Source organism: Spermophilus citellus (genome assembly GCF_964194105.1).
Source record: "Spermophilus citellus genome assembly, chromosome: 3".
NCBI classification, from domain to species: domain Eukaryota; kingdom Metazoa; phylum Chordata; class Mammalia; order Rodentia; family Sciuridae; genus Spermophilus; species Spermophilus citellus.
In genome coordinates, this window is record NC_138184.1 from 113,680,519 (window position 1) to 113,706,974 (window position 26,456).

A 26,456-nucleotide genomic window follows, 5' to 3' on the forward strand; every position below is an offset into this window, starting at 1 on the left:
GGAAGGATCGTGTCCTCCGCAAAAATTAGGACTTTCCCTTCGACTTCGGTCTCCCCTGCCCACAGTGCGTGAGGCAGCAGAGGCAGAATTGGGGAGGCCAATGCTCCGTCCCGCGAGGTGCAAGTTTCATAATCAAATTATAGTAGGGTGCCCGAGAGGGACCCATAACCTGTGGCTTACACCTTACGCATCTATTTGCATGAGAGACGGCAGGCGTGGGGTGGTTTCCATGCACCGTCTAAAGTCAGAGCATCTGGAGTCCAATCTTTTATTTGCAGATCCACAACTGTGTGATTTGGGGCAAATTGCTTAACCTCTCTGTTCGTGCCTCCTCATGGATCAGTCGGGGTTGTGGTCAGGGTAAATGTGGGGATGTGCATGGTGTTCTGCACCCAGAGCCTGGTGCCTAAGACATGCTCAGCTAATTAGCTGCTTTAGAAGCATGAACACCTCCTGAATGCTCAGAGCAACGCCAGGAGGTGGATGTCATCAGTCACTGTTAGGAAGATGGTGAGACTCCGGGAGGCCCCAGCAACTGACTCTGCATTGGTCTGAGCCAGTCCTCTGCCGCCCCTCAGGGAGGTGGGTCCTCAGCAGCCATCTCCAGGCCTCCTCCCCCTTGCCCTGCGTTCTCCCTCCAGGTCCTGGGGCAGGCCCAGCGAGAGAAAGTGCCCGCACCTAGAACCACGGAGGGTCAGGGGGCAAACGAGACACTTGGACACTTGTAAGAAGGAACTCCTTGACTCTCCTGGGGACATGTCAGTGTCCCAGGGCTGGCTTACAGTCTGTGCTCAATAAAGGTTTGGTGAATGGATGATTATCATAGCAGTAAGGCTAGAGCAGAAATAGGAACCTTATTTAGCCATAGCTCGGTAGCCATTGTGGCTCAGAGAGGGTGGATGGTTGGCGCAATGTCACACAGCGAGTAAGTGCAAGAGTTAGGATCTGAACCCCTGCTGAAGCCTGTATTTGGATTTGCCCCACTACCATGGCTCTCTGATGTTTATCCAGGTGTTGGACTGATCCCCTGGCAGAGTGTGTGGGGGACAATCTGTCCTGTTACTACAAGTGCTTAAGGAATGTTATTTAGCATTCAACATTCAGCAGAAGAGGTTGATCCAGGGCCTACTGTGTGCCAGGGCCCATGGCGAGAAACCCTGATCACTGTGAACCTTTCCTTTGAATTATAATTAAAACCAGAATTCGAGACACTCTTGAGTTGGAAAAAAGCAAAGTGCTCATCACAGAGAGGGAGAGCTGAGGTCTGCGGAGGGCGGATCTCACCTAAATGACAGTGGTCACTGGCCAGGGCCTCCCCCTCCAGCTCTGTGAGTTGCACAAGTCCTCTTGTGAGGACTTCCTCCCTCCAGAGCGTAAAGTGCAGGTAAATGTTGAAAATGGAAATGCTGATTGCCCTGATTTGATCACTGCGTGTTATAGGCGTGGATTGAATGATCTCACCAGACCCCAAAATGTGTAAAATCAAAATTAATTTCCTACACATTTTTTTCCTTCCTTTCCTTTTCCTTTATTAGTATTATTTTTTTAATTTTTGCAGTACTGGGGATTGAACCCAGGGCCTCACACTTGCTACCACTGAGCCACATCCCCAGCCCTTTTTATTTTAATATGAGACAGACTCTCACTAAGTTGCTGAGGCTGGCCTCAAACCCAGGATCCTCTTGCTTCAGCCTCCCAAATAGCTGGAATACAGGGGTGGGCTACCATGCCCAGTTCTTCAAATACATTTCTAGTGGGCTCTCATTTCAAGATTCCAACACTGCACAGAATTTCAACTCTTTTTTGTTCTGAATCCAAACCTATCAAGCCCAGTTTCAGAGAAATATTTATAGCTAGATTCAAAATGTCTGAGCTTTAGAATGAAATCCCTACTGGGGTCAGGGATGGGGGGATTCAACGATATCATAGCTTAAATACCATTAGTATGATAATGAGAAGAATATTGGATTTCAGGAAAACTAATAGAGTTACCACTCTTCTTCTAAAAGAAAAGTGTTGGACGAGGTAAAGAAAGGATAATTACAAATCTGTATCTCAAGATAAAGGAATCAATTTCTTTCTTCATATAAATAAAATGATTTCCCGATTCATAACATGACGTGAAGTTGAGGTACGATTCATTTTATGTTCCAGTCATGCCTGGGTAGGTGATCATTGCCCCCAGCACACTCAGTAGTATTACGAATAAAAAAGAAATTAAAATAGAAGACTAAAATCCTCTTGTCCAACTCTCCAATCCTAGCTCCCTTTCCACAGGGATCAGCCGTCTTCTGTTTGGAGCGCACCCTTCCACACCTCTCTTTCTGTAATTATGTCATGTATATGCACTTGTAGCAAAGGGCATATCTGTTGGCTTTTAAAATCATAAATTATATGATGCTATTTTATGTATACTATTTCTGAATTCTGATGGTGTGTTTCTTTCCCTTCACAATGTATCTTGGAGATCTTTCCTTACCTGTACACTAAAGCCCATCTTATTCTTTTAAATCCCTGCAAAAGCCGGCCACAGTGGCGCATGCCCATAATCCCAGCAGCTTGGGAGGCTGAGGCAGGAGGATCTTGAGTTCAGAGGCAGCCTCAGCAACTTAGTGAGGCCCTAAGCAACTCTGGAAGACCCTGTCTCTAAATGAAACATAAAACGGGGCTGGGGACGTGGCTCTGTGGTCAAGTGCCCCTGAGTTCAATCCCTGGTACCAAAACCAAAAGAAAAAAAGAAACTTAAATCCCTGCCAAAGATTTCAAGGTTGGTCCTGCTTTGCTGAACTGTAGGTCTTCATATTTTACTTTCAGGTGCTTTCCAGATCTTTCCTATAAATCTGTCAGGCTTCAGGAAACACGTGTCCCCAGGCACCTGGGCAAGTGGTTCTCCAGGTCACAGGGCATTCGCGTGTTCAGTTGGCACAGAGCTTGCCAAATGGGCCCAGCCTCCTCCCTGCTAGGAGACTCGGTGGAGGAGCAGAGCAAAGAACTGGGAGGTGTGAGTCCCTGTATCACCTGGCGTATGGCCGGGCTCCATAGAGGAGCCTCTAGGTTCTTTCCAGTTTGACTGAGAAAGAAGGTCACTTTAAAAACAGAAGAGAGTGGAAGGCAGTCTCCTGCCACGGCCTGAGCTCACAGCCCGCACTATTCATCAGAAGATGTCAGCCCCAGAGAAATACACCCAGCCCCGTGATTTACCGCTCGGCCGCCGCAGCTGCTGCTGAGAGATGCAGGTACTTCTGGGGACGGAGACACTCAATTACCTCTGTGGCCCCTAGGGATGGCATTTATGGGCTTGGTGGTGGCAGCTAAAGTTTGTTCAGGGGGCTCTGTGTGCCTGGTGGCAGGTGGCACCATGGCTGCCCAGGGTTGGCACGCCCCTGTCCTCCAGCCCACTGAAGCCGCGGGCTCTCTAATCCCTCCCAGCCCCGCAGGTCTCCAAGGGGACACTGGGCCCGACTCGCTGAGACTCCCATCCGCTGCCCCAGCCGTGGTCCCACAGGGCGTCAGGGCCCGGGCGCTGATAGACGTTGCTTGACCCGACTCTGCAGGATGCTCCCTGGTCAGCCGCTGGCCGCATCTGATAGGACAGTTAACACTCCAGCCCACCCAGGGACCTGCGTCTCCTGCAGCCTCAGTCTCTCCCGTTGCAGTTGTTCTTTCTGGATGCATCATGGATACCACAGGGTCCTCCCCATGTTTTGAGGTGGGGCGGGGGTACCGGGATTGAACTCATGGGCCCTGGACCACTGAGCCCCACCCCCAGCCCTATTTTGTGTTTTATTTAGAGACAGGGCCTCACTGAGTTGCTCAGGGCCTCGCTGTTGCTGAGGCTGGCTTTGAACTCACCATCCTCCTGCTTCAGCCTCCTGAGCCACTGGGATGATGGTGTGCGCTACGGCGCCCCGCTCAAACTCTCCATCTTAAACTCCGTCCTCTCTACGGCCTGGCTGAGTGGCTTCTTCTTCCCTTCACATCCAGACTTCTCCAAAGGGAGGTCCACAGTCACCGTGTCCCCGTCTCTCTCTGCCTCAGTTGACCACGCCCCAGAGCCCGCCCTCACGAGCGCATCCAAACTTTTTCTATGACATCGGAAGTTCCCAAGACACCGACTAGGGGGCGTTCTCTGGTCCTTGGCTTTCTTTTTTTTTTAATTTTTATTTATTTTTTAATTTTTTTTATTGGTTGTTCACAACATTACAAAGCTCTTGACATATCATATTTCATACATTAGATTGAAGTGGGTTATGAACTCCCATTTTTACCCCAAATGCAGATTGCAGAATCACATCGGTTACACATCCACAATTTTACCTAATGCCATATTAGTGTCTGTTGTATTCTGCTACCTTTCCTATCCCCTACTATCCCCCCTCCCCTCCCCTCCCTTCTTCTCTCTCTACCCCATCTACTGTAATTCATTTCTCTCCTTGTTTATTTTCCCATTCCCCTCACAACCTCTTATATGTAATTTTGTATAGCAATGAGGGTCTCCCTTCATTTCCATGCAATTTCCCTTTGGTCCTTGGCTTTCTCTGACTTCTTCCCAGCGTGGCTGCCGTCAAACACTCTTAAAACTTTTTGCTTGACCTCAACATGTCCGTCCTTTGGCGCTCCTCAAACTTACTCCCAGGCTCTTCCCGCCCGACCTCCCAAAAGCGGGGGTGCACTGGACTCTGCCCTGGCTCACCTGGCTGCTCCTCTCTCCACCTGAGGGCGGGCAACTGTCTTTGATTTGCATCCCCAGATGTGAGCAAGTGACCCCCAAATCTAGACCACTCGCTCTCGGCTTCTCCTGAGTTTTAAACGGCTCTATCTTAGCTGAAGGTGCTCACGGGTCGCCTGCTGGGGTTCTGGCTGACACTTCCTGTCCTCTCTGATCTGCTGGAGAAGCTCGTCCCCCGACCTGTGTCATCATTATGATGGGAGGGGGCCTCTGTCACTCATGAAGCCACTCGAGCTGGGGATCTTGGGTCACCCCAGCCTGCCCTCCCTCCCTGTCGTTCCCAGAGTCAACTGGTCCCTCATCTGGAAGACTCTGCTCCCCTGGGGACCCTGGGATTCAGGAACTCAACGCAATCCTGGGGACGGGGCCTCACCAGCCTCTCTGCTTGGCTTCCCGTGAGCTTTCTGAGGCAGCCAGATGGTGGCCAACGACCCCAAGCTCAGGCCTGTGCAGTCTGGGTCCGATGGCATAGGAAATCTCTCTCTTCTCAACAGTCCCCCAAACCCCAAGCCCAAGTAAGTCCATGTCCTTCACAGAACCAGTCAGAAGGGACCAAGGGAGCAAAAGCACCTCTCACCCCAGGACTCAAGTCACGGCTCTCACCTGTTCTGGGAGACGGGGAAAGTCCCAGGAGACCACCAGACATGGGGGCAGGAGGGACTCCCTAGAGGACGAGGGGCACCTTGACTGAAGCAGAATATTACTAGGTGGATAAAAATGGGAAGCGTAGCTCCTCCCCTCCCCCAAGGGGAAGAGGAACTATGGGACCAGATGATGAGGACAGTGAGACAGACCTAGCACAGGTTCCGAGTCCCTGTTGGGCAGCCTTGGGAAACCCAAACAAAAGCGAGGGTCTTGGTCAGAGACTTCATTTATGCCTTGATTTCGGTGGCCCGTCTGTCACCGCATCATTAGCGGGGCTGTGATTTGATTTGGCCGCCCAGCCCGGCTCTCGAGTTGCTCTTGGACTTGCCCCATCCTGCAGTGGGAGCGTGGAGATTATTGTATAGATCATTCTCACTCACATAATCATCGTGATTTTAATTACTGTGTAATCTTCGCTAATTACTGTTGTATGTATCATTTGCTTTGGTGCCGATTTCACACAACTGCTCTCCGTCGGGCTAAAAGATGGTGAAACAACTTTTTCTTTGCTGGGGAAAATTTGCTTTCCGTAAACACGTTGAGCCTCTACGCCTGGCTTTGAGGTTCTTGGTTTAAGAGAGAAAGATTTAGATATCACCGCCAGGCCTGTTGGTTTTAATTTGGTGCAAGGCTGACTTGAATTCGTGAAAAGGTCCAAATTGCAGGTATTGTTGTAGTTGTTGTTGTTTTTCTTTTTTTCTTTTTTTTAGATAAAGTTGTATTGCTCTCAAGGAAATGCAGTTATTCTCGACCAAGCGTGAAGCCAGGCGTGGGTCATGTGAGGGCTGCTTAAATGATTAGATAGGACCACTTTGTAATTAGCTCATTAATTATGGGAATGTGAATGGTGGCACTTAGCCGTTGAAAACAGCTTGTTCTCAAAATAGGTTAAGCAGCCTCCGCTAATCTTCTTTCAATAGTACATTTATTTACGGGTCTCTGGATTCTTGGAACTGAAGCTCAGGATCCTCTTAATCCATCTTGAATATACTTCATGAACGGACCTCTCCTAACTATGGTTGTGTGTCTCCCTGGGACACAGGGCTGTTTTCAGGTTATCAGTGTCAGCAAGATTAGAAGAAAAGGTGCTGAAATTGAAAGCAGAGAGATGTTCAGTGCAAACACGTCGCCCAAGGAGCCGACCCATCCCTGGGCAGGTGCACCCGGGTGGAGCATGGCAGAGACACAGGGCTCATCCCTAGGACAGGCTTCTGTGGCCAGGAGGCTGTGTCCCGTGTGTGACTCTGGTCTTGGACTGCAGGTCTTGGGGCCTTTCAGATAACCCAGGATCACCGAAGGTGGCTGCAAACGCCTATAAAACCGTTGGAATGAATCGCTGAGCGTTCAGAACATTCTCTTGGAATCCATGCTTCTCTGCTTGGCCCAAAGTTTTGTTAAATAAACTCATGACTAAAATATAGATTCAAGAAGGTGCATCTGGATGGCATTTTCAAGAACGGATCACAGCTCTGTGGTCACCCCCCACATCCAGACCAGGGCATTGCAGCTGCTCCTAAAACCTCCTCGTGCCCATTCGAGCCCCAGCCTCTTCCTTCTCCAAAGGTGACCAGTCTTCCAGCACCTCCAACTAGATGTGCTTGGCCTTGAACCTGTGAACGGAAGCTTCCAGGACCTGCTCTTCCTGGGAGAGGCTTTTGTTGGTGAGATCTGCCACGTGGGTGTCTGTAGCCCATGACTGCGGTTCCCCTGCAGGTGACTGACAATCTCTAGAGACATTTTGGGTTGTCACAACTGGGGAGAGAGGTGCTTCTGCATCCGGCCTGTTAGAGCCCAGAGATGGCACTCAGTATCCCACAGCACACAGGGAGCCATCTGCCTCGAAATATCACTGGCACCTCCGTGGGGCGATCCTGATCTGTAATGTTCCCTGTGCGGATGTGGAATGAGGAGACGCTCACTTGATTATTAATGGTGCTGGGATCCTGCGTCTTCGTCGTAACTGCCATCTTTCCTGCCGGGTGATGGCGGCACTCATTCCAAACCCCACAGGACAAACAGAAGTCCCCAAGACGGGCAGAGGGTTTCCCTCCGGGCACCAACCCCTGGACTGTTTCTTAACTGACGTTGACATCTTAGTCGTTTTCCAGGAAGCCCAGGTCCCCTGAGTTTCTGTGGACTTGGTTCTTCTAAGACATTAGTGGGCGGTTTAGTTGTTTTTCACTCCAACGACCTGCTGTCCAAGACCCGGAGTCACCGGCAGGACACAGCCTCCTTGGCATGGGAACCTGTCCAGGAGGGACGTGGGTCCTAAGAATGAGCCCCGTATCCTCCGCCACGCTCCACCTGGGCGCACCTGTCCGGGGTGGCTCCTTGGACAACGTGTTGGCACTGGGCATCTCTCCGCACCCAACTTCCACAGCCTAGGACTCCTATGATCCGTGCCACACTGAACACTAGGGAGCACACATCTTATCGCACAGATACACCCATTTCTGCTGAGTGTGTATCCAGAAATCATAGGTACATTTCCAGCTCTAGTATGTTTTCTTGTTTTCATTTTTGCCGTGCTGGGGATTGAACCCAGGGTCTTACATGCCCAGCAAGTGCCGCACCCCTGAACCACATTCCCGGCCCTTTTATAAATTTCATTTTGAGACAGGGTCTTGCTAAGTTGCCGAGGCTGACCTTGAACTTGGGATCCTCCCGCCCTGGCCTCTTGGCTGGCTGGATTACAGGAGCGCACTGCTGAACTTCAGCTTTCCTGAATTCCAGCGATTTCCGTTCCTGACACTGGCTCTCTACGTCCTTGCCAAAGCCTGTTTTCATTATTTGAAAAAATTAGTCATTCTAGCTGATATGAGCCATATCAGATTTTGCTTTGAGCTTACATTTCCCTCATAAGTAAACTCTTCCACGTACTCATGTCTTTATTGGGACATCCTCTTTGATGAAGTGTCTGATGAAGTCTTTGCCTTATATGTCTTTACCCACCTTTGGTTGTCTGTCTTGGTTTATCGATTCATAGAAATCGGTAGGAGAGCTTCGTGAACTGTAGATATTCTCCACCGCATGGAGCCAGCCTAGCATTATAGCTAGACCTGGGTGGGCGTCTCAGCCCTGCTGCTCCTCAGCACACCCCTGCACCTGTCCAAGCCTCAGCTTCCTCGTCTGTAAAATGGGATAATAGAGGGCAGTGTAGCTGGGTGGTTAGGGGGAGTGGGTTGGGGCCCCTTGGTTTCCATCCTGTCTTCCATTGTTTACCAAGATTTATCTTTTCTGAGCCTCATTTGTACTTGGGGAGAGGACCTAGGGGCTGCTTCAGAGGACCATGGTGAAGATAAAATCCAGTGGTGTCCACAAAGCCAAAAGGAACAGTTCATGTCGGCTCATCACCTGGATTCACCGGTGTCAACCCAGAGCTTTACAATGGCTTCCCGCTCTGCCTGGCACATAGTGTGGGCACGTGTCAGCTCCTCGTGTCATCTTGGACACGGTTGCTGTATCTTTGGGCCATCTTAAAAGGACATCTGCTGTCCCATCCTGGGCTTTGCCAGGATTAAAGCGCATCAATGCATTTTTTATTTCCTCCATAATTTCAGGGTGTGGATGAGGACGTGGGGTGACAGCCCACCTTTGGGGACGATGCATGGTGTCATTAAATCTGCATCGGGTTTCCTGTGGCCGCGGCTGGCCCAGCCTCTGACCAGGCTCAGACCTGGGAATCACTCTTTTGCTCTGTGATTATGTCTAATGCCTGTGAATCCAGCGTCGCCTTAGCTTAGACTTCACCGTGTTGTTCAGCTCATCTCGGTGGATCTTGAAAAACACATAAATGTTGATGTAAGTTCAACCAGGGTTGCTCATCTCCGCCTTCCGCCTGGGCGAGTGGCTGCAGCAGAGGAGGGAGGGAGGAACTTCCTGCGGACTCACGGGCTCCAAATCCAGGCTCTGCCGCTCAGCAGCGGGTCCTGGAGCAAAGGGCTGCTGACCAGGGAGCTCCAGCATCCTCATGTGCACGGTGGGCGGTGATCTGACCTTGACCAGTGACCTGTAAGAAACACATGCAGACGCGTCTTTTCCATTCCTCAGCCCCCGGGCGACTTGTGTTGAGCACTGCAGACAAAAACCAAGCAGATGCTTCACAGGGTAACCTGGCAGGGACGGGTGGGGTCCAGGCAGGGGACACTGTCCCAGCAGCTGGCTTGCTTGCAAGTGAAGCAGCCACTTCCGACTCCACTCTCTGGCCTTGATGGCAGGAGTCAGCAAAGGAAAACGAGTCTTCAGATTTTTAAAATATGCCGGGTGTGGTGGCACACACCTGTCATCCCAGTGACTAGAGAGGCTGAGGCAGGAGGATCGCGAGTTCAAAGCCAGCCTCAGCAACAGCGAGGAACTAAGCAACTCATGAAATCCTGTCTCTAAATTATATGCAAAATAGGCCTGTGGATGGGGCTTCGTGGTCGAGGGCCCCTGGTACCCCCCACCGAAAAAACCCAAAACCCAGCATGGTGTCTATCATAAGCCACACTCATCGTCCGTACATCATCTCTAGATCTCTTATGAAACCTCACACGATGTAAATGTGTGAATAGTCGAGACACCATGTTTTAGGACATGGTGACCATACAAAAGTCGGCCTGTGTTCAGATGCTGCATTTTTCAAACACTCCGGTCTGTTGAACCCACGGATGCAGAACCAGCCTCAAGGGCCCGAGTGCATGAGCACCTGGACGGCTGTGTCCTTTGCTTTGCTTGGGGACCTGGGGCAGATGGAGCAAGAACAGCCACACTCAGGATGTGGAATACACCAGGGACACTTTCCTAATTCCTCACAGAGCCCTGTAAGATAAGTCACCACCAGGGCCACTCCAACCAGGGGAGGCCTATGTGCTACCCGGCTGGGAAGGGAAGGACTGGGATTCAGACCCAGCCTTCTCTGCAGCCAACCTCGTCCTCCTGGCCCTGCCTGTCACCTGGAGTGGCTCTTCCAGTATCTGTTCCCATATCATCATCTCCTCCTCCTCCTCCTCCTCCTCCTCCCCTGCTCCTCCTCCTCCCCTCTTCCTCCTGTTCATCCTCTTCCCCTCCCCCTCCTCCCCCTCCTCCCCCTCCTCCCCCTCCCCCTCTCCCTCCCCCTCCTCCCTTTCCCCCTCCTCCCCCTCCTCCCTTCCCCCTCCCCCTCCTCCCCCTCCTCCCCCTCCTCCCTTCCCCCTCCCCCTCCTCCCCCTCTCCCTCCCCCCTCCCCCCTTCCCTCTCTCCCTCCCCCTCCCCCTTCCCCTCCTCCCCTCCCCCTCCTCCCTCCCCTTCTCCCCCTCCTCCCTCCTCCTCCCCCTCCCCCTCCTCCCCCTCCTCCCTTCCCCCTCTCCCTCCCCCTCCCCTTCTCCCCCTCCTCCCTCCCCTTCCCCCTCCTCCCTTCCCCCTCTCCCTCCCCTCCCCCTCCCCCTCCTCCCCCTCCCCCTCCTCCTCCTCCCCCTCCTTCCCCTCCTCCCCCTCCTCCTCTTCCCCCTCCTTCCCCTCCTCCCCCTCCTCCCTTCCCCCTCCCCCTCCCCCTCCCCCTCCCCCTCCCCCCCTCCTCCCTCTCCCCCCCTCCCCCTCCCCCTTCTCCAGCTTCTCTTGCCCCTCTCTCTCACACCCTGTCCTGGCATCTGCAGCCAACAGTGGCAGTGGGACCTGAGACACACAGACAGCAGAGTCCCTGGAGACTCTGTGACAGGCAGCCTTGGTGCCGTCACCCCCAGGTGGCAGGTGATAGATGGGAAGAGCACCCAAGACACCTCACATTCATCACGCCCACCTCCTTTCAGGACGGAGACAGGAGGAAATGTCTTTTGTCAGCTCTGCAGCAGGCCAGGCCGGCAGCTCCAAGCTGTTTATTAAAAAAGAAAAAGAATCCAAATAAATAGAGGAGTGTGAATGGCACCTTGCTGGGGGGGGGGTTGTTCCGAAGTGCTGACGGTGACAAACGCAGCCGGGGTAATTATGAAGGAGCCCTCTCTCAGCCTGTGTCCAGCTGTGATGGGGACAGAAAGTGACAGGAGGGCTTAGGAGAAGAGACATAGGCTTCGGGCAAGTTGTGTGGCTCTGCTTTTAGCTGGTGGGGGAGGAAGTGATGGGAGGGACAGGCATGGTGGCCTGCCTGTCCATCCTCCTGCGTGTCCCTCTGTGGACTTCCTTGGGCCCAGGGACCTGGCGGGCGCTGCAGATTCAGGGAGCATCTGTGATTGTGGCCACCTTCAGTGTTGATGGGTGTGACCCATAACTGTTCCCCTGGGTTCTGAATTGCTCCTCGCAGCTGTTCACCCCTTGGACGGGACGGGCGCTGCCTGAGGGCTTCTCACCACTCTGCCTGCCCCACGGGGTACATAAAGGTGGGGTGCATAAAGGTGGGGTGCATAAAGGTGGGGTGCATGAAGGTGGCAGAAGGGCTGTTCAGGCCAGGGGTCAGCCAGCACAAAGCCCCGAGGCAGGAAGGACTTGAATTGTCCCCACATAGCAGGCAGAGTGCACAAGGGGGGTCACCAGACGGCCAGCCAGGAGGAGGAAGGAGCCCGACCACAGGGGAAAGGGACGGAGGAGGAGAGGAGGTAGCTCATCTGCTCCACCCACGCCGGAGGGCTCCACTTTGCCCAGGCTGTGGGATGGACCCTCCTCCACCACCTCCCCCGGAACGGCATGAGCACACCAGCTCACCACCCGTCCCGTGGCACCTTCAACAGGACCCACTGTGGCCTGGTGCCCTCCCACAGGTTCTAGGCTCAGGGAGCCCCCGCCCGCCCCAGAAGAGAGGGGCTTGTGGGATGCTGGCGTCTGGCCTCTGGCTCCCAGGAAGGCAGTGGCTGGTGCCTGTCTTGGTCCATGGGCCGGCTGGCTTATCAACAGCAGAAAGTCATTTCCCCCGTCCCAGAGGCTGAGAAATCCAAGGAGGAGGAGCCCGCACACTTGGTGCCGGGTGTCCACAGGCGGAGTGGGCCAGGGAGCTCTCTGGGGCCGGTCAGGGCGCTGACCATCATGAGAGCAGGACCCTCGCTTGGGGACCTAGTGTGGCACCCAGAGGCCCCACCTGCCACCAGGACCACCTTGGGGACTGGGTCTCAACATGAGAATTCAGGGAGTGAAAACATCCTTCCCCTGGAAAGACCCCCGGGATGTCTGGGCCCTTGGGTCCCCTCCAGGCCATGACCTCCAGGGGCCTTGGCTTGGCTTCCTCTCCAGATTCCAAAGCCGTGGGCCACCTTCCTCGGAGCCTTGCCGAGATCCAAGCCACCCTTGGTGTGTCACGGGCTGGCCCTGTCCCTGTCTGTTGCCACAGTTGGAGCCACGCAGCTCTGAGCCTCGCGCCTGGTCCTTGGAGAGGCTGCTCTAGGGACCCGTGCCCGCGGGTTTCTCTGCATCGGCAAAGGCGACATTTGGTGTTCCCCTGTGCTTGACGGCAGTGGGCAGGGAGGAGGTGGTTTCTCTTAGAGGAGGACACAGATTTTATTTATTAAAGAAAAGGCCGATGGGTTCCGGTCTCTGCTGTAGAGGATCCCTTCGTTGCTTTTTTTTTTTTTTTTTTGCCCCAGGGATTGAACGGAGGGGTGCTCCACCCTGAGCCACATCCCCAGCCCTTTTTATGTTTTAATTAGAGACTAGAGACGGGGTCCCGCTAAGTGGCTTAGGGCCTCTCTAAATTACTGAGGCTAGCCTAAAACTCGCCATCCTCCTGCCTCAGCCTCCAGAGCTGCTGGGATGACAGGCCTGTGCCACCGCGCCCGGCCATGCCCTTCATGTAACAGTCTGCAGTCCCACCCTGCCGCCAGCTCCTACTTTTGGGGGGCAGTGTGTTTTGGACTCAGCTGGGGCTCTGTCCCTCTGCATAAAAGCCGAGGTTGCTGTGTCCCAGATTAGCACCCGCCTGTCCCTTGAATATAGAGTCGGTTTCAAGATGATTTCATGTGACTCTGTCCTTTTGGGGGACCATGAAATAATCCATGAAATAATCAGGGAACGTGCCCCTGAGACACACACTGGGGTCCCTGATACTCCGAAGCCTCATTGGTGGGACTGTCCTGGGCTTGGCCCCCCGCCTGTCCCCCTCCACTCTTGGAGAAGCGAATTGCTGATTTCGCAGTCGGCTCTGGGATGACGGGTCCCTTGGTGTCAGATAGGATGCCTCATGAATCTAAGTCACCCGTCCCCGCCGCAGTTCCCATCGACTCCAATGTACTTAGCTGGGCTTAATTATAGTCAGAAATTGCATTTCAGAAAGCAACAAGAAATCATTGACATGGCTTGAATTTGCACATTAAATCACATGGTTCATTTGAGAGTGAGGTGGAGACGGCTTTTGCCAAAGAAAAAATAATATCAGTGCCTGCGCTTAGCGGCCCTCGCAGCAATTGCACAAATTGTATGAACCACACAATTTCGACCGACAGCATTTTTCTTCTTGTCCCAGGGCGAACAAAGAGGCCAGAGATGCTGGGGGGACCCGGCCAGCGTCGGCGCTCGGCAGAGCCTGGGACGGCGGCAGGAAGACCTCCAGAGAAGGCGATGTGTCCCCGCGCTCCGCCCGCCCACAGAAGTCCTGCCACTTTGAGGATGGGGACAGGTTTGGTGTCCACAGAAAGCCCGCGGAGAGGTCGGGGGCTCTGCCTTTTCCCCTGGCTTCTCGGAGTCCAGATGCGTCCCCGCTGCCCCGGGAGAAGCTGCCCAGCCCATCGGCGGCCCTCTCGGAGTTCGTGGAAGGGCTTCGCAAGAAAAGGGCCCAGAGAGGACAAGGGTCCCCTCTGGGCCTGGAGGACTGGCCCACCCTCCCCATTTACCAGACCACCGGCGCCTCCACGCTCAGGAGGGGCAGGGCCAGCAGCGACGAGGGAGAGCTGTTCCTGAGGTCACGGGCCAGGTCACCCCTGGAAGAAGAGGGGGCCACGGGGACATCGGCTGGTCTGCTGCGCTCCACCAGCCTGAAATGCATCTCCTCCGAGGGCGCCGAGGGCACCACCCAGCTGCCCGAGAAGCTCAAGACCCGGTTCAGTTCGTGCGAGTCCCTCTTGGAATCGGGACCCACCCTGGGGAGAAAACCGAGCCCCCCAACCCTGCCCAGGGACACGCTCTTGTCACCCACACTGCGACCTCGGAGGAGGTGTCTGGAGTCCTCGGTGGATGACGCGGGCTGCCCGGACCTCGGGAAGGAGCCGCTGGTCTTCCAGAACCGTCAGTTTGCCCACCTGATGGAGGAGCCCGTGGACAGCGACCCGTTCAGCTGGACGCGCCCCAGCCTGGACATCAGACGCAAGCCCAGCGTGGACTTCGATGACTTCCTCCCTGCCATCCGGAAGCCCGAGACCCCTCCATTCTTGTCCGGAGCAGCCAAAGATGGGCACAAAGGTTCCAAGCACTCGAGCATCCACCTTGAGATGGAAAAGGCTGACCACCCCTTTGTCTCGGGCATCAAAACCATTTTGAAAAAGAGCCCGGAGTCCAAGGAGGACCCCGCACACCTCTCCGACTCGTCTTCTTCCTCCAGTTCCATTGTGTCCTTCAAAAGTGCCGACAGCATCAAGAGTCGGCCGAGAGCCCCGCGACTGGAGGGCGACGGTGGAGAACAAATGTCCCCCGAGAACAGAGAGCCAGGTGCAGAGAGGAAAGAAGACGTGGAGAGCATCATGAAGAAATACCTCCAGAAGTAGGGCCCCTGCAGGTAAGGCGGCAGGTGGGGCGTGGAGCCGCGGGGGGGCGCCGTGAGCCTTGCAGAAAGCCAGTGGTGTTTCTGCCTTTAATTCCCTGACCCAAGCTCCAAGGATTGTGGTGGTTTTAGCCAAAATAATGTCTTGCGGGTTGCAAAGCAGACGCCCTCTGCAGGGGCCACCTACGGTCCCCTTGCAAGATAAATGCAGATGCAGCAGGAGGCCAGGGGGTCCTGTGGGGGGATCCTGAAGGAGGGGCCCGAAGTTTCAAGGCTCCCCAGCTGAGGTCATTGAACTCTTTGCACCTGGGGGTGGGGAGGATCTAGGGCCCCCTCTCCATCCCTGGGACAAATGGTCCCCACCCCGGAAGGGCAGAGCCCAACTACTGCATCACATAGAGGGCCACTGAAGTCCAAGGTGGGGGGGCGGCAGGTGGACATTCGAGGGTCAGAGAGGTTAGGTCACTGCTGCACCATCACCCGGGTGGACTCCTCTCCTGCATCTAATATGTCCCCTTAGATGCGCCATCCAGGTGTCTGCATCCGTGAGCTGGGAGCTGGCCTAGAGCCACAGCCTCCGCCACCCCCGGTCCCCGAAGCTCAGGATATTCACAGGACTTCAGGGCTCCAACACCCTGCCCCAGCCCCAGGCTGCCCTGACCCCCACCAGCTGCCACCCCGCCCGTTTGTTTGCACACCTCGGCCCATCAAAAAGCCATTGCCCCCTCCGCGGGGACACACTTAGGCTCTGTCAGAGCAAATTAATTTGACTCCACATGGCCTCCTCTCTGCTCTCAATCACTAAGTGAAGATCTGAGATTCATTTACATTATCATGCTCCTGGGGACATAGGAAGCCATTTCAAAGGCCAAGTAAAGGGCACGTGTCCATCCAGGGAATGGTCCTTGGCAGAAATGGCCCAAGAAGATCTTGTCTCTGCCGTTTTCTATGGTTTTGTAAGATCTCCAGTCCCCTTCCTTCCCCCAAGCAAGGTGCTTTTCCAGAGGTGCTCACCCTAGGAGCAGAGCACCAGCCTAAGAATGCCCTTGATTCCCACACTGGAGTTCTGAACTCCACAGTGTGGCCCCTCTCCCCACGGCTGATGGACTTTGGAAGCAAACTGGAGCCCAGTCTTAGTTCTTCCTGCAACTAGTCACAAGACCTTGGGCAAGGGGTGCCATCATGCCCTCGGCTGGAACATGGGGATAATAATGCTAATGACTTCAAGTGACATTGAAGGTTTAACAAGAATACAGGTGACCCCTAGCACAGAGCCTGGCACCCAGCAGATGCCATAATTGCCAGGTGACCTTGCACTTGGAAATGTGGTCCTGTATTCGTCAGCTTTCCGTTACTGTAACAAATACCTAATGTAATCATCTTATAAAGAGAAAAGGTTGGTTTGGGCTCACAGTTTGCAGATTCCAGTCCATGATGGGTGGGCTCTGTTGCTTTTGAGGCCTGTGGCGAGACATTACTTCCTGCTGGGAACACATGGCAAAGCCTCTCACCATAATCTCTGCCAAGGGCCCCCCAAGGACCAGAGGACCCTCCCCCACACACGGTGCCCGCCTCTTGGAGTTTCCCCGCCCCCACTAGCATCTGGCTGGGAATGGAGGCCTGACCCTGGGCCTTCCTGGAGACCCGTGGATCTTGATCTTGAGCCAGTCTAGAGCAGGTCCTTTAGAAAAGTCTCCAGTTGATCCCTCTGCGGCTCCTTCTCCACCCCACCCCGGGGCAGGCTCTAGAGTGACCCCCTGGGAACACAGAATGCCAGCCCCCCGTCAAGCCCCCCCTGCACCCCGTCACCTCTCACCAGCTCTGACCTGCGTTTGTCCCCAGCTTCTGGAGATGCAGTCCTCGAAGTCTCCCCAGCTCCACAGCCGCCTGGAGACAGAGACTGGCCAGGCCTCGCGGGGCCCCGGGTCCGGAGCCGCCCACACAGCCACCCCCAAGAGGGAGAAGGACCCAGGAGGCAGTTCCCGCTGGGGGCTCGGGGCGCCCGTGTGCTTGGTCTGTACAAAATAAAGCCGTCTTCCTTGGTATCCGGGCCTCTCTGATCTGTGACCACGCCACCTGGGACTCCGGAGGGCTCTCGGGTGTACCTGGGGACATAAGGACTCCAAAGAATGGGACGGGCCCACAGTGTCCCCAGTGTCTCCCCTTCCTGTCCCCCTGCAGTGGCCTTCCTCCTCCTCCCTCCTGGCCACGTTGGCTTAAGTGCCCCCTCCTCCAGGAAGTCTTCCCTGATCATCATGCTGAATTCCAGGCTGTTCTCGGTTCCCTCTCCCTCCCCGGCTGGCTGGCTCCGTCCCTTTGTCTGTCTCTCTGCTGGCTGTTTGTGAGAGAGCAAGGGCTCAAGGAGCTCCGATGGCAAATGATCCAGTCGTGAGCCCAGGCACCGACACGCACCGTCCCTGCCCACGCACACGCCATCAACCCCTCAGAGCCAGAGAACGTCCACACCCCGCCGTCCCCACAGCTGCACAGATGCACACCCTGCACACACACCCATAATGCACACGCAGACCGTGAAGCACGCCGGGGCACGTCGTCCCACCGTGTGGCTCGGTGCCTGTGTCCAAGCCTCGACCTCTTGGTGACCCTGAAGCTGTCCGTGGGTGGCTGGTCATCTCTGTGTGCTGCTGCTCCGCTGACACTTCCTGGGGTGTCTGCTGCAGTTCTACAGAGCCCTGGAGGACAGGCGCACTGCTGAGTCCCTTCCCACAGAGGGGCCTGGGGAGGGCCATGCTGCTGCGTCTGGATAGCCGGCGCCGCCTCTGTCCAAATTCCCCCAGCGTGGATGCCCCGACCTGCCCAGACGCACTCCACCCCAGGACCCTGCTGACGTGGCCAGCCGCAGCCCCACTGTGGGAGGACGGCAGAGCCAGTGGCCTCAACGACAGATGGTTGCCTTCAAGGTCAAGGCGTTGGGCGGCCGGCTCCTCCACAGGTTCGGGCGGCCCCTCTCCTGGGCTGCAGGTGGCGTCCTCTCCCGAGTCCTTCTATACCGTCTCCCCTCCGTGGGGGCCTCATGACAGCCAGTGGGAGCGCATGTCCTGAAGGGCCTGGGGGGACGGGGGTGCACGGGGACAGGGGTGGACGTGTTTCGCCGTCGCTGGTGTGTCCCCCTGTCCATGGGTTCACAGGCCAGTGCCCTGGGGACTGTCCGCCACCAGCCTGCCAGTCACAGGAGGCCCCAGCTCACCGGAGACAGCTGGACCATGGGGGGATGGGAGGCAGCCATCTGTGGATGGTCAGAGGCCCTGGTGCCCACGCCCACTGACACTCAGGTCAGCATGGAGAACTGGTGGCTCGTGCACAGGGCCCCAGGCTCCCACGGTGGAACCCCCGGGGTCTTGGAGCCTGGAGAGGTCACTGCCTTCATGGGGCGGTTCCCCATCTTGGAGAAGAGGTTCCTAGGCCGCCTGGTCTTCAGGAGGGAGCAGAGGACGTCCATTAGTTCACCAGAAATCCCTAGGGACACGGCGGCCTGGGGGGCTGGGCCACAGGGAAAAGCCATCGCGGGTGTCGGGAACAGATGCACACGGCCTCCCTGGGCCTGGCACCCGTGCGTTTCTGCAAGCTTCTCTTCGGGTGCCACCAGACGTCTCCACGCAACCAGTATGTGCCCAACGCCTCCCAGGTGCTGTTCCCACAGGGATCGGGTGGGGACAGGCAGGGGACGCTGCTGCTTTTCAGTGGGGAATGTGCTAGCTGGGGACACAGGCAATAAACATGGGAATAAATAGACGGTCAGCAGAAAATGTCTGTGGAGGAAAATAAAGCAGAAACTACCTCGCGGGCGCCCTGTTAAAAATCTATAGAGCGTTGATGTCACAAAAAATCATCTTTATCAGGGAGGAGACCTGTCATGATTCTTCAGTGATGGACACAGAAAACCTCCAAATAGGTTCGATTCGGGTTGTGGCAGCGAAGATTCCATCATTGGAGTAAACGGGAACCCTGAAGAGGGCGTGGGAAGTCACAGTGCCCCCGCCTGGCATCCCAGTGCCTTGGGAGGCTGAGGCAGGAGGATCCAGTTCAAGGCCAGCCTCTGCAAAAGTGAGGCCCTAAGCAGCTCAGGGAGACCCTGTCTCTAAATAAAGTACAAAATAGGGCTGGGGTGGGGCTCAGTGGTCGAGGGTCCCTGAGTCCAACCCCCAGTGCCCAGAAAGTAGTGGAACCCCCCCCCCACCTTGTGTGGGGCACGTCCTGCCCCTCTCTCTGCAGCTTCTCCAAGACTGGGTTCTCATCTGGGGAACATGGACAGTGACCCCTGTAAGCAGCGTCAGGACAGATAAAGGAGGGTCTGAGCCCACCCGGGGCTGGGCGTGGTCTGTCCTCCGTCCTGCCCATCAGTGCCCTTCCTTTCTCGGGACCCATCCCCACCTCCCCCGGCGTGCTTTCCTGTGTAAGTGAAGTGATGCTTTTAAGGACTGATTCTGGGGGACCCAGTGGAGCCATTCTGTTCAGCCGGGCAGGGAATATTTATAACTTCTTTCCTAAAAGCAAATGATTTCTCAGAGATGCTGAATTCATCCTGAGCAGCCCCTGGGCTGTCTTGTAAATACATAGATAGGAGCGTTAACCACGCCCCAGTTGTCCAGCAAACCAGAGCAGAGATGCCGGAGGCCGTAAGTACCAGGGCTGCGTCTCTCCCAACCCGGCTGTTTTGAAGCCAGGACTTTCTTTCACTCCTGCTCCTCTTCAAATACCCCTTTACCTCATCAATTGAGAATTCATTCAACAAACGTTTATTGAGGAACTATTATGTGCCAGGCATGGTGCTGCTCACCACGGAGCCAAGAAGGACCACAGTCCTGCCTCTGTGGCACTTTCAAGAGAAGACCTCAGTGCCTGGGGCACATAAACCAACAGTGGCAATATTAATACGAATGACCTGTAGGTCTCTTTTTGTTTTAAGGTCTATCTTATAGACAGTGAAATCCTCGGATCTCAAATGCGCCAATCAGTCTGTTTTGACAAAGTCATGTCAGGACAGATCATTTCTGATCATCCTAGGAGTTCTGGCTCATGTTCCTTCCCAGGAAAACCCTCCTCCCCTGCCCCTTACAAGCAAGCACTGCCCGGCTTTGTTCCATCCTCGGTGAATTTTGCCTCTTCTAAATTTTTCTACAAAGAGGATCATGCAAACTGTACTTTGAGGGTAGATTTCTTTTATTCAGCAAAGCTTACTTTTACATCAGGGATTGAACCCAGGGGCACTTAACCCCTGAGCCACATCCCCAGCCCTTTTTATATTTTATTTAGAGACAGGATCTCCCTGAGTTGCCTTGGGCCTCACTAACTTACTGAGGCTAGCCTCAAACTTATGATCCTCCTGCCTCAGCCTCCCAAGACACTGGGATGACAGGCATGTGTGACCACGCCCAGCTCAGCAAACCTTTTTGATACTCACCTATGTTATTGAATGAATCCCTTTTTTAAAATTCTGTTTTTATTGATGCTGAAAAGTCTCCCATTATCTAAATGTAGCCCAGCCTTTTATCCATCTTCCTGTAGATAAATATTTGGACTCTTTCCAATTGGCGGTTTATTATAACATTTCTATTCAGAGCTTTTTATGGACATTGGTTTTCATTTCTCTTGGATAAATACCCAGGAGTCCAACAGCAGGGACACCAGGTAGATAGATGGATATTGAACTTCTGGAGAAGTCACCAAACTGATTTCCAGTGACCAGTGACATTCCGGCATTTTCTATTTCCCCACCCACGTGGGAGAGTCCCAGCCCCTCCCGTCCTGCCCACGTTGCTGGGGGCGGTGCTTTGATTCTGGCTGGTACAGCGGGCGGGGTACACAGCCCACGGCCCTTTTAGTCGGCATTTCTCTAATGACCCACAGCTCGAGACCCTTGCCAGGTGTCTACGGCCAGTTGTGCATGTTCTCACATGAAGTGTCCCTGCAAGTCTCTTTTTACTGGATGGTTGATCCTTTTATGACCCAGTTGTAAGAATTCTTTCTATGTTCTGGACGCAGGTCCTCGGGCAGATATATGCTTTGCAACATTTCCCACCGGCCCCTGGCTTGCAGAATCATTTTCTTAAGGACGCATTTAGATGAAGCAGATGTTTTTAGTTTGGGTGAATCCAGTTTATTTTTCCCGTTCCTTTTATGACTCGTCGTTTATAAACCCTCTCGAAGAACATGTTTCTATCCAAAAGGTCATCAAGACACCTCCGATCTGTCTCTCCTTTTGGCTTTCCATGTGGGTCTTGGTGTTCAGATCCACGAGCGTGCAGTACCCTAGCCATGGACCAAGCGCTCACCACGGAGCATCTTCTTTGATTAATGTTTTTATGTTTGAGTATTTAGACAATGGGGTGCTTGTCAGCATCAACAAAAACAGATTAATGTTTTAATTAAGGTCTACTTTAATGAATGAATGTCTGTGGACTTGTCAAAGAAGTACCAACAAGATAGACAGATCTCCATTCGCACCTGGGAGAATTCTCATTTTGGATTTTGTTTTCTGTTTGTTTGTTTGGTACCAGGGATTGAACTCAGGGCACTTGACCACGGAGCCACGTCCCCAGCCCTGTTCTGTGCTTTATTTAGAGACAGGGTCTCACCGAGTTGCTTTGGGCCTCATCATGGCTGAGGCTGGCTTTGAACTCACGATCCTCCTGCCTCAGCCTCCTGAGCCGCTGGATGACAGGCGTGCACCATGCTCCACCTCATTCCGGCCTCCTATTACATTTCAATGCTTGGTTCCCCTCTGTCCTCCGGGAATCTTTGTCCAGCACCCAGGTTGAACCAGGCAGATCTGCTGGGGGACCCGCCCCCTCTCTACCATGTTGAAGGCTCTGGGTCCTGGGTCTAGAGGAATCCAGAGGACATGGGAGAGGGAGCCACTGTGGACCACAACAATTTCCCAGGGCTCAGGGCTTCAGAGAGCCGTTGAGGTCAAGTAAGATGAGACTGAGCAAGTTCAAGCAGAGAGGACCTCGGGGGAGAGCCAGTACACAAGGCCCAGCAGCCACCGTGCCTCTCAGCGGATGGTCTGCTCGGTGACAATGGAAAATCACAGTCATGGCCCCAGCAAGTCATTGCCCCCATGTCCTTGCTTTGTCTTCTGACCTTGGAATTCACACTATAAAAGCAGACGCTTCCTTCCCCACGTCCCCCCCCCCCGCCCCCCCGTCTGATAAGGAGCCGGTCTCAGGAGGTCTGGCGGCTTTCCACCTGCTCCCGTGCCTCTGTCCTGTTACGAGGACGTGCCTGAGCTGACCAGGTGGCTTGGGAGAGTGACAGGCAGCTCAGCCAGCCCAGCCCTCACGCCCATCATCAGAGCCGAGGACGTGCAAGGCTGGCTGGTGGCCGGCCACCCACTCCCAGAGTATCAGCCATGTCCCTTGGGAACCAGATGCCTGGGTGGCATCAGGAGCAGGAGGTGCTCACTGAGGGGTGCCCTGGGAAAGAGAAAAGAAGGGAGAGGCAGAGTTGGGTGAGGGGGCCCCGACCCCAGTGCAGAGGGGACTCCTGTCATAGGAAGGGTTGGGCAGAGGGCCTCGGCTCACGGCCACCTCTGAACAAGCCGACCAAGCCCCAGCAGGAACACGGGAGCAAAGACGCCCCCAGCCAGGCCCTGGTCCTGTCCCTGTTCTGTCACGATCCGAGGTCTGAGCTCAGGTGTGTAGTCTTGGTCGAAAGCCCAGGGAGAGCCCAAAGGCTCGGACAGCTGGAGGCTGTCAATGCAGCCCTCACAGCTGAACATGAAGTTCTCTCTGAAGCAGCAGATCAGGGCTGTGTCCCCAAGATTGTCATGCATAGGAGAGGGAGCCCAGCCAGACCAGCAGAGCAGAGCCAAGCACACCAACCAGTGACCCCAGCAGCCGCACATTTACTATTGTATACCACTGGGCTTTGGTGAGTGTTTGTTACGCAGCATGACCGCAGCAGTAACTAACTGATACAATGAAATGGCTCCATCCTCAATAGGCAGGCAGCTTTCTGCTCACTGGGGGAAAGATGGAGGCTTGGCTCCAGCTGTATGCACACATACGTAAATAGTGCTAATTCTTTATAGATGTAACTGACTCTGGCAACCCATGACTATTTAATAACGTCTATTCTTGGACTTCATTGAGTGTCAATTTGCAATGATCAGCACAATTATGACACCCTAGCAGCTGTCTGGCTGGCACGGGGTGGGGGCTGAGATATCCTATGATCACTAACATGCAGATACTGTCAGGGCATCTGAACATGCTTGCTATTTACCCATGTTTGCACACTCGTATGGTGGTGCCATGAGGGCAGAGGTTGGCCTGGTTGATCCATGCTCAATGAAACAGAGGAAATGCCATCCACAATGGCCTCTAGAAAGAAGGGACACTTTCCAATTTTAGCTCCCACTAAATCTCAGAGTTTTTGTGAACTGGGCCCTGTGACAGACAGAAAGGCCCTGGGGTTGGGGGGCTCTTCCCCGCCCTTTCCACCCAGTCTTCAGTCCCTCTCCATCTATCACCTTGCATCAGAACCAACTTTGGCCACTCCATCAGAGGGACGCTGAGTCTGCCACTAAAGTGTCCCAGCTGGGCCCATCCCCCTGGGCTTCCACCATGGCCACCTTGCTGGACCTACCAGCATCTCTGGCCTGGAGGTGGCCATCGTCTCTCACCCGGAGTCCACATTCGCACACCTGGGCCCGACAGTCTGTTCTCTGTCCACAATTCAGAGTGATCTTGTTAAAACAGGCGGATGAGGCCGGCCAAGGCTGTGCTCAGAATTCTTGCATGGTGTCCCCTCTCCTCCAAGTAACAGTAAAATCTTCACCACAGCTTTTGCAGATGATGGCTATGGGACAAACCACTGCAAAACGTGTTTTCTGGGTTGCTTGTATAGTTTTTCCGTTTTGAATAAAATGGGCTGGGGACAGCAAGAAAGCCCACAATGATCTCACACACATGACCCATGGTTAGAGCTGGCTGCTGGCTGTTCTAGGAACCTGACTGGGGCCATGGACGGGGCATCTGCCATCTTCTCCATGGGGTCCTCTGTAGTTCTGCTTGCACTTCCTCCCAGCATGGCGGCAGAGTGCAGGCACAAGCCCAAGAGGTGGAAGTGGAGGCCACAGAAGGCTGGAGGCCAAGCCTCAGAAAGAGCACAGCATTGCTTCTGTCCATTCACTTACTTGGTGCATTGTTAGCGTGTGAGGGACAGACAGACAGACGGACAGAGACCGAAGGGCATGACCACTGCGCGTCCTGCTTCATGGAGGCAGACACCACCGTGTGACCGGCAGTGCCTGCCTCCACGTCTAGCCCTGGACCACCCCCACCAGCAGCCGCCAGCCACGGGGGCTGAGGCGCGGCTCAGATGGAGACCCTGTGAGCACACGATGCGTAGCAGGTCATGAGGTCACGGAGACGTGGACGTCTGGAGACTGCAATGCCCCATTGATGACGTGATCATCTTTCAGTGACGATGTGTGGCTCTGTGGGGCTACATGGAACCTACCAGTGAAGCTGATGTCACCCATTCCTTTCTGCTCTGCTGAATGTCTAGGGAGGCCACACGCTCTGGCTCTGCGTCCCCTCTGTGTCACGGACAGCTGCTCCATCCAGCCCCGGCCTGGCCTCTGACCCCCCACATCGCCCGTCATTCCTGACCCCGCGACGCTGGCCGCCACTCCCCCCTCTGCCGATCTCCTCTCCTTGCTGTTCCTGGAGCCTGGACAGCTCTTCCCGTGGGAGCCGGCCTGGCGTCCGTCTGCTACCCTTCTCCTCTAGAGTCTGAAGTAGGTCCTTGGCCACTGGCCTCCTGTGCTTGGGGCCTGTGTCAACAGTGGTGCTTAGAGCGAGGTCCACCTGCTTCCCGTCCGCCTCGCTGGTCAGGAGAACCCACCCCACTGGCGGCCCTTCCCTGGCATGAAGGGGCAGCTCAAGGCACCGCTGCCCAAGGAAGGTCCTGCAAAACGCAGGTCCACCCAAGAGCTCCCGACCCCACACCAGTGAGATAGTGTGTGGGGACCCCGAGATCCTAAGACCACGTCTGAGATATGTAAGTAGGGCTTCCATTTTTATCCTTGTCACCATAGTTACTGGCGGGGGGCAATAGGGGAGTGATACTGGCCAAATGACCTTGTTTCATTGTGCACATGCACAGATAGGTGACAACAGTTCCCGCCAAGATGTACAATGATAATGCACCAGTAAAAAATATGAAGAGAAAAATCATTAAAAGATAAAGACCCATGGGAGACTCTCAGGGAGCCAGTGAGCGTACAGAGCCCGGCTCCTGTTAGCCACTTATGGGGTCTTTCTCCACCAGCAGAAATGGAACCAGCCCAAAACTGCCAGACTCCCTCACAGCTGGGGTCTACCTTGCTGTAGCTCCCTATTACCCTGAGCTCAAAGCCAAAACAAACAACGCTCCGCTCTGTCACGCTCTACAAGGTTGTAAACATGTAACTGACAATCAACTGTTAGTGTATTGGCTTGTTACACACACACACACACACACACACACACACAACGGATAGATGAGTTAGATGCAGAGAAGACTTCCCAGGAGAAGGATCATCGACAGCTCAGGGGGCTTCCCCATCTGTCAAACTGCACCCTATGGGACTCCAAGTGGCCTCCCCCTGGCCCCCAGCACGTGCAGACGTGCATGTCCTCTGAGACAGGATGACTGTGGAAAAGAGGGGTCACCAACCTGGAGACCCGAGACACATTTTAAAAGCAGCATAAAGCCAAGAGTGAAGGCAGGCGGGAAGGACAGGCATTTAATTCAGAGGCAATTGCTCCGAGTGTCGTAGACACAGCCTCTGGTTTGGGAAAGATTGAGTGGAAGAGGACGCACTTTCAATAACAGACCGCTCCGGAGTCCCGGGTCTCATTGGCCATTTATTTAAGCATCGGGGAGAGCAGTAAATCTAGTCACAATGAGGTAATGGGCGAGCGTGCATTTTTGTAAACTTTAAAGTGCTTGGCAAATAAGAGGCGATGGTTATTTTGCAAGCTTAATGTGCTCTTGGCCAGAGAGCGCTCAAGGTTCCGTAAACGCAGAAGCCTGGCCATCCTGCTCAGGGCGGAATCCCCGCCACCCAGCCCAGGGAGACGCAGAGCACATTTCTTAAATAAATGAATGAATGAGAAACGAATGACCAGGGGTCTGGGATTGTTGATGTCTCAAGTTTTCTTTTTTCTTTTTTTTTGGGGGGGGGGCATCGGGGTTTGAACTTTGGGGCCCTCGACCACTGAGCCCCATCCCAGCCCTATTTGGTGTTTATTTAGAGACAGGGTCTCACTGAGTTGCTTAAGGCCTCGCTGTGGCTGAGGCTGGCTTTGAACTCAGGATCCTCCTGCCTCAGCCTCCAGAGCCGCTGGGATAACAGGCGTGTGCCACCGCGCCCGGCCCTCTGATGTCTGAATTGATGTCCTGAGCACACCTCGAAGCAACCACAGGCAATTCACCTCACCT

At 54.6% G+C, this 26,456-nt stretch overlaps 1 protein-coding gene across 5 annotated transcripts in view; it reads left to right on the top strand.

Annotated features, from left to right (window-relative positions):
- Positions 1–17,047, top strand: part of MYO18B (myosin XVIIIB) — a 220,050-nt gene extending 203,003 nt beyond the window's left edge. For 4 of the 5 annotated variants that reach the window (XM_081282762.1, XM_081282764.1, XM_081282765.1 and 1 more), the window contains exons 43-44: positions 13,773–15,017; positions 16,845–17,047. In XM_081282762.1, coding sequence (XP_081138888.1) covers positions 13,773–15,006 — 1,234 coding nt within the window. In that variant the 3' untranslated portion in view covers positions 15,007–15,017; positions 16,845–17,047. Of the gene's footprint in view, positions 1–13,772; positions 15,018–15,522; positions 16,801–16,844 lie in introns of those variants that run through there. The other variant, XM_081282763.1, reaches the window with a different exon arrangement.
- The last annotated feature ends 9,409 nt before the right edge of the window (positions 17,048–26,456 follow it).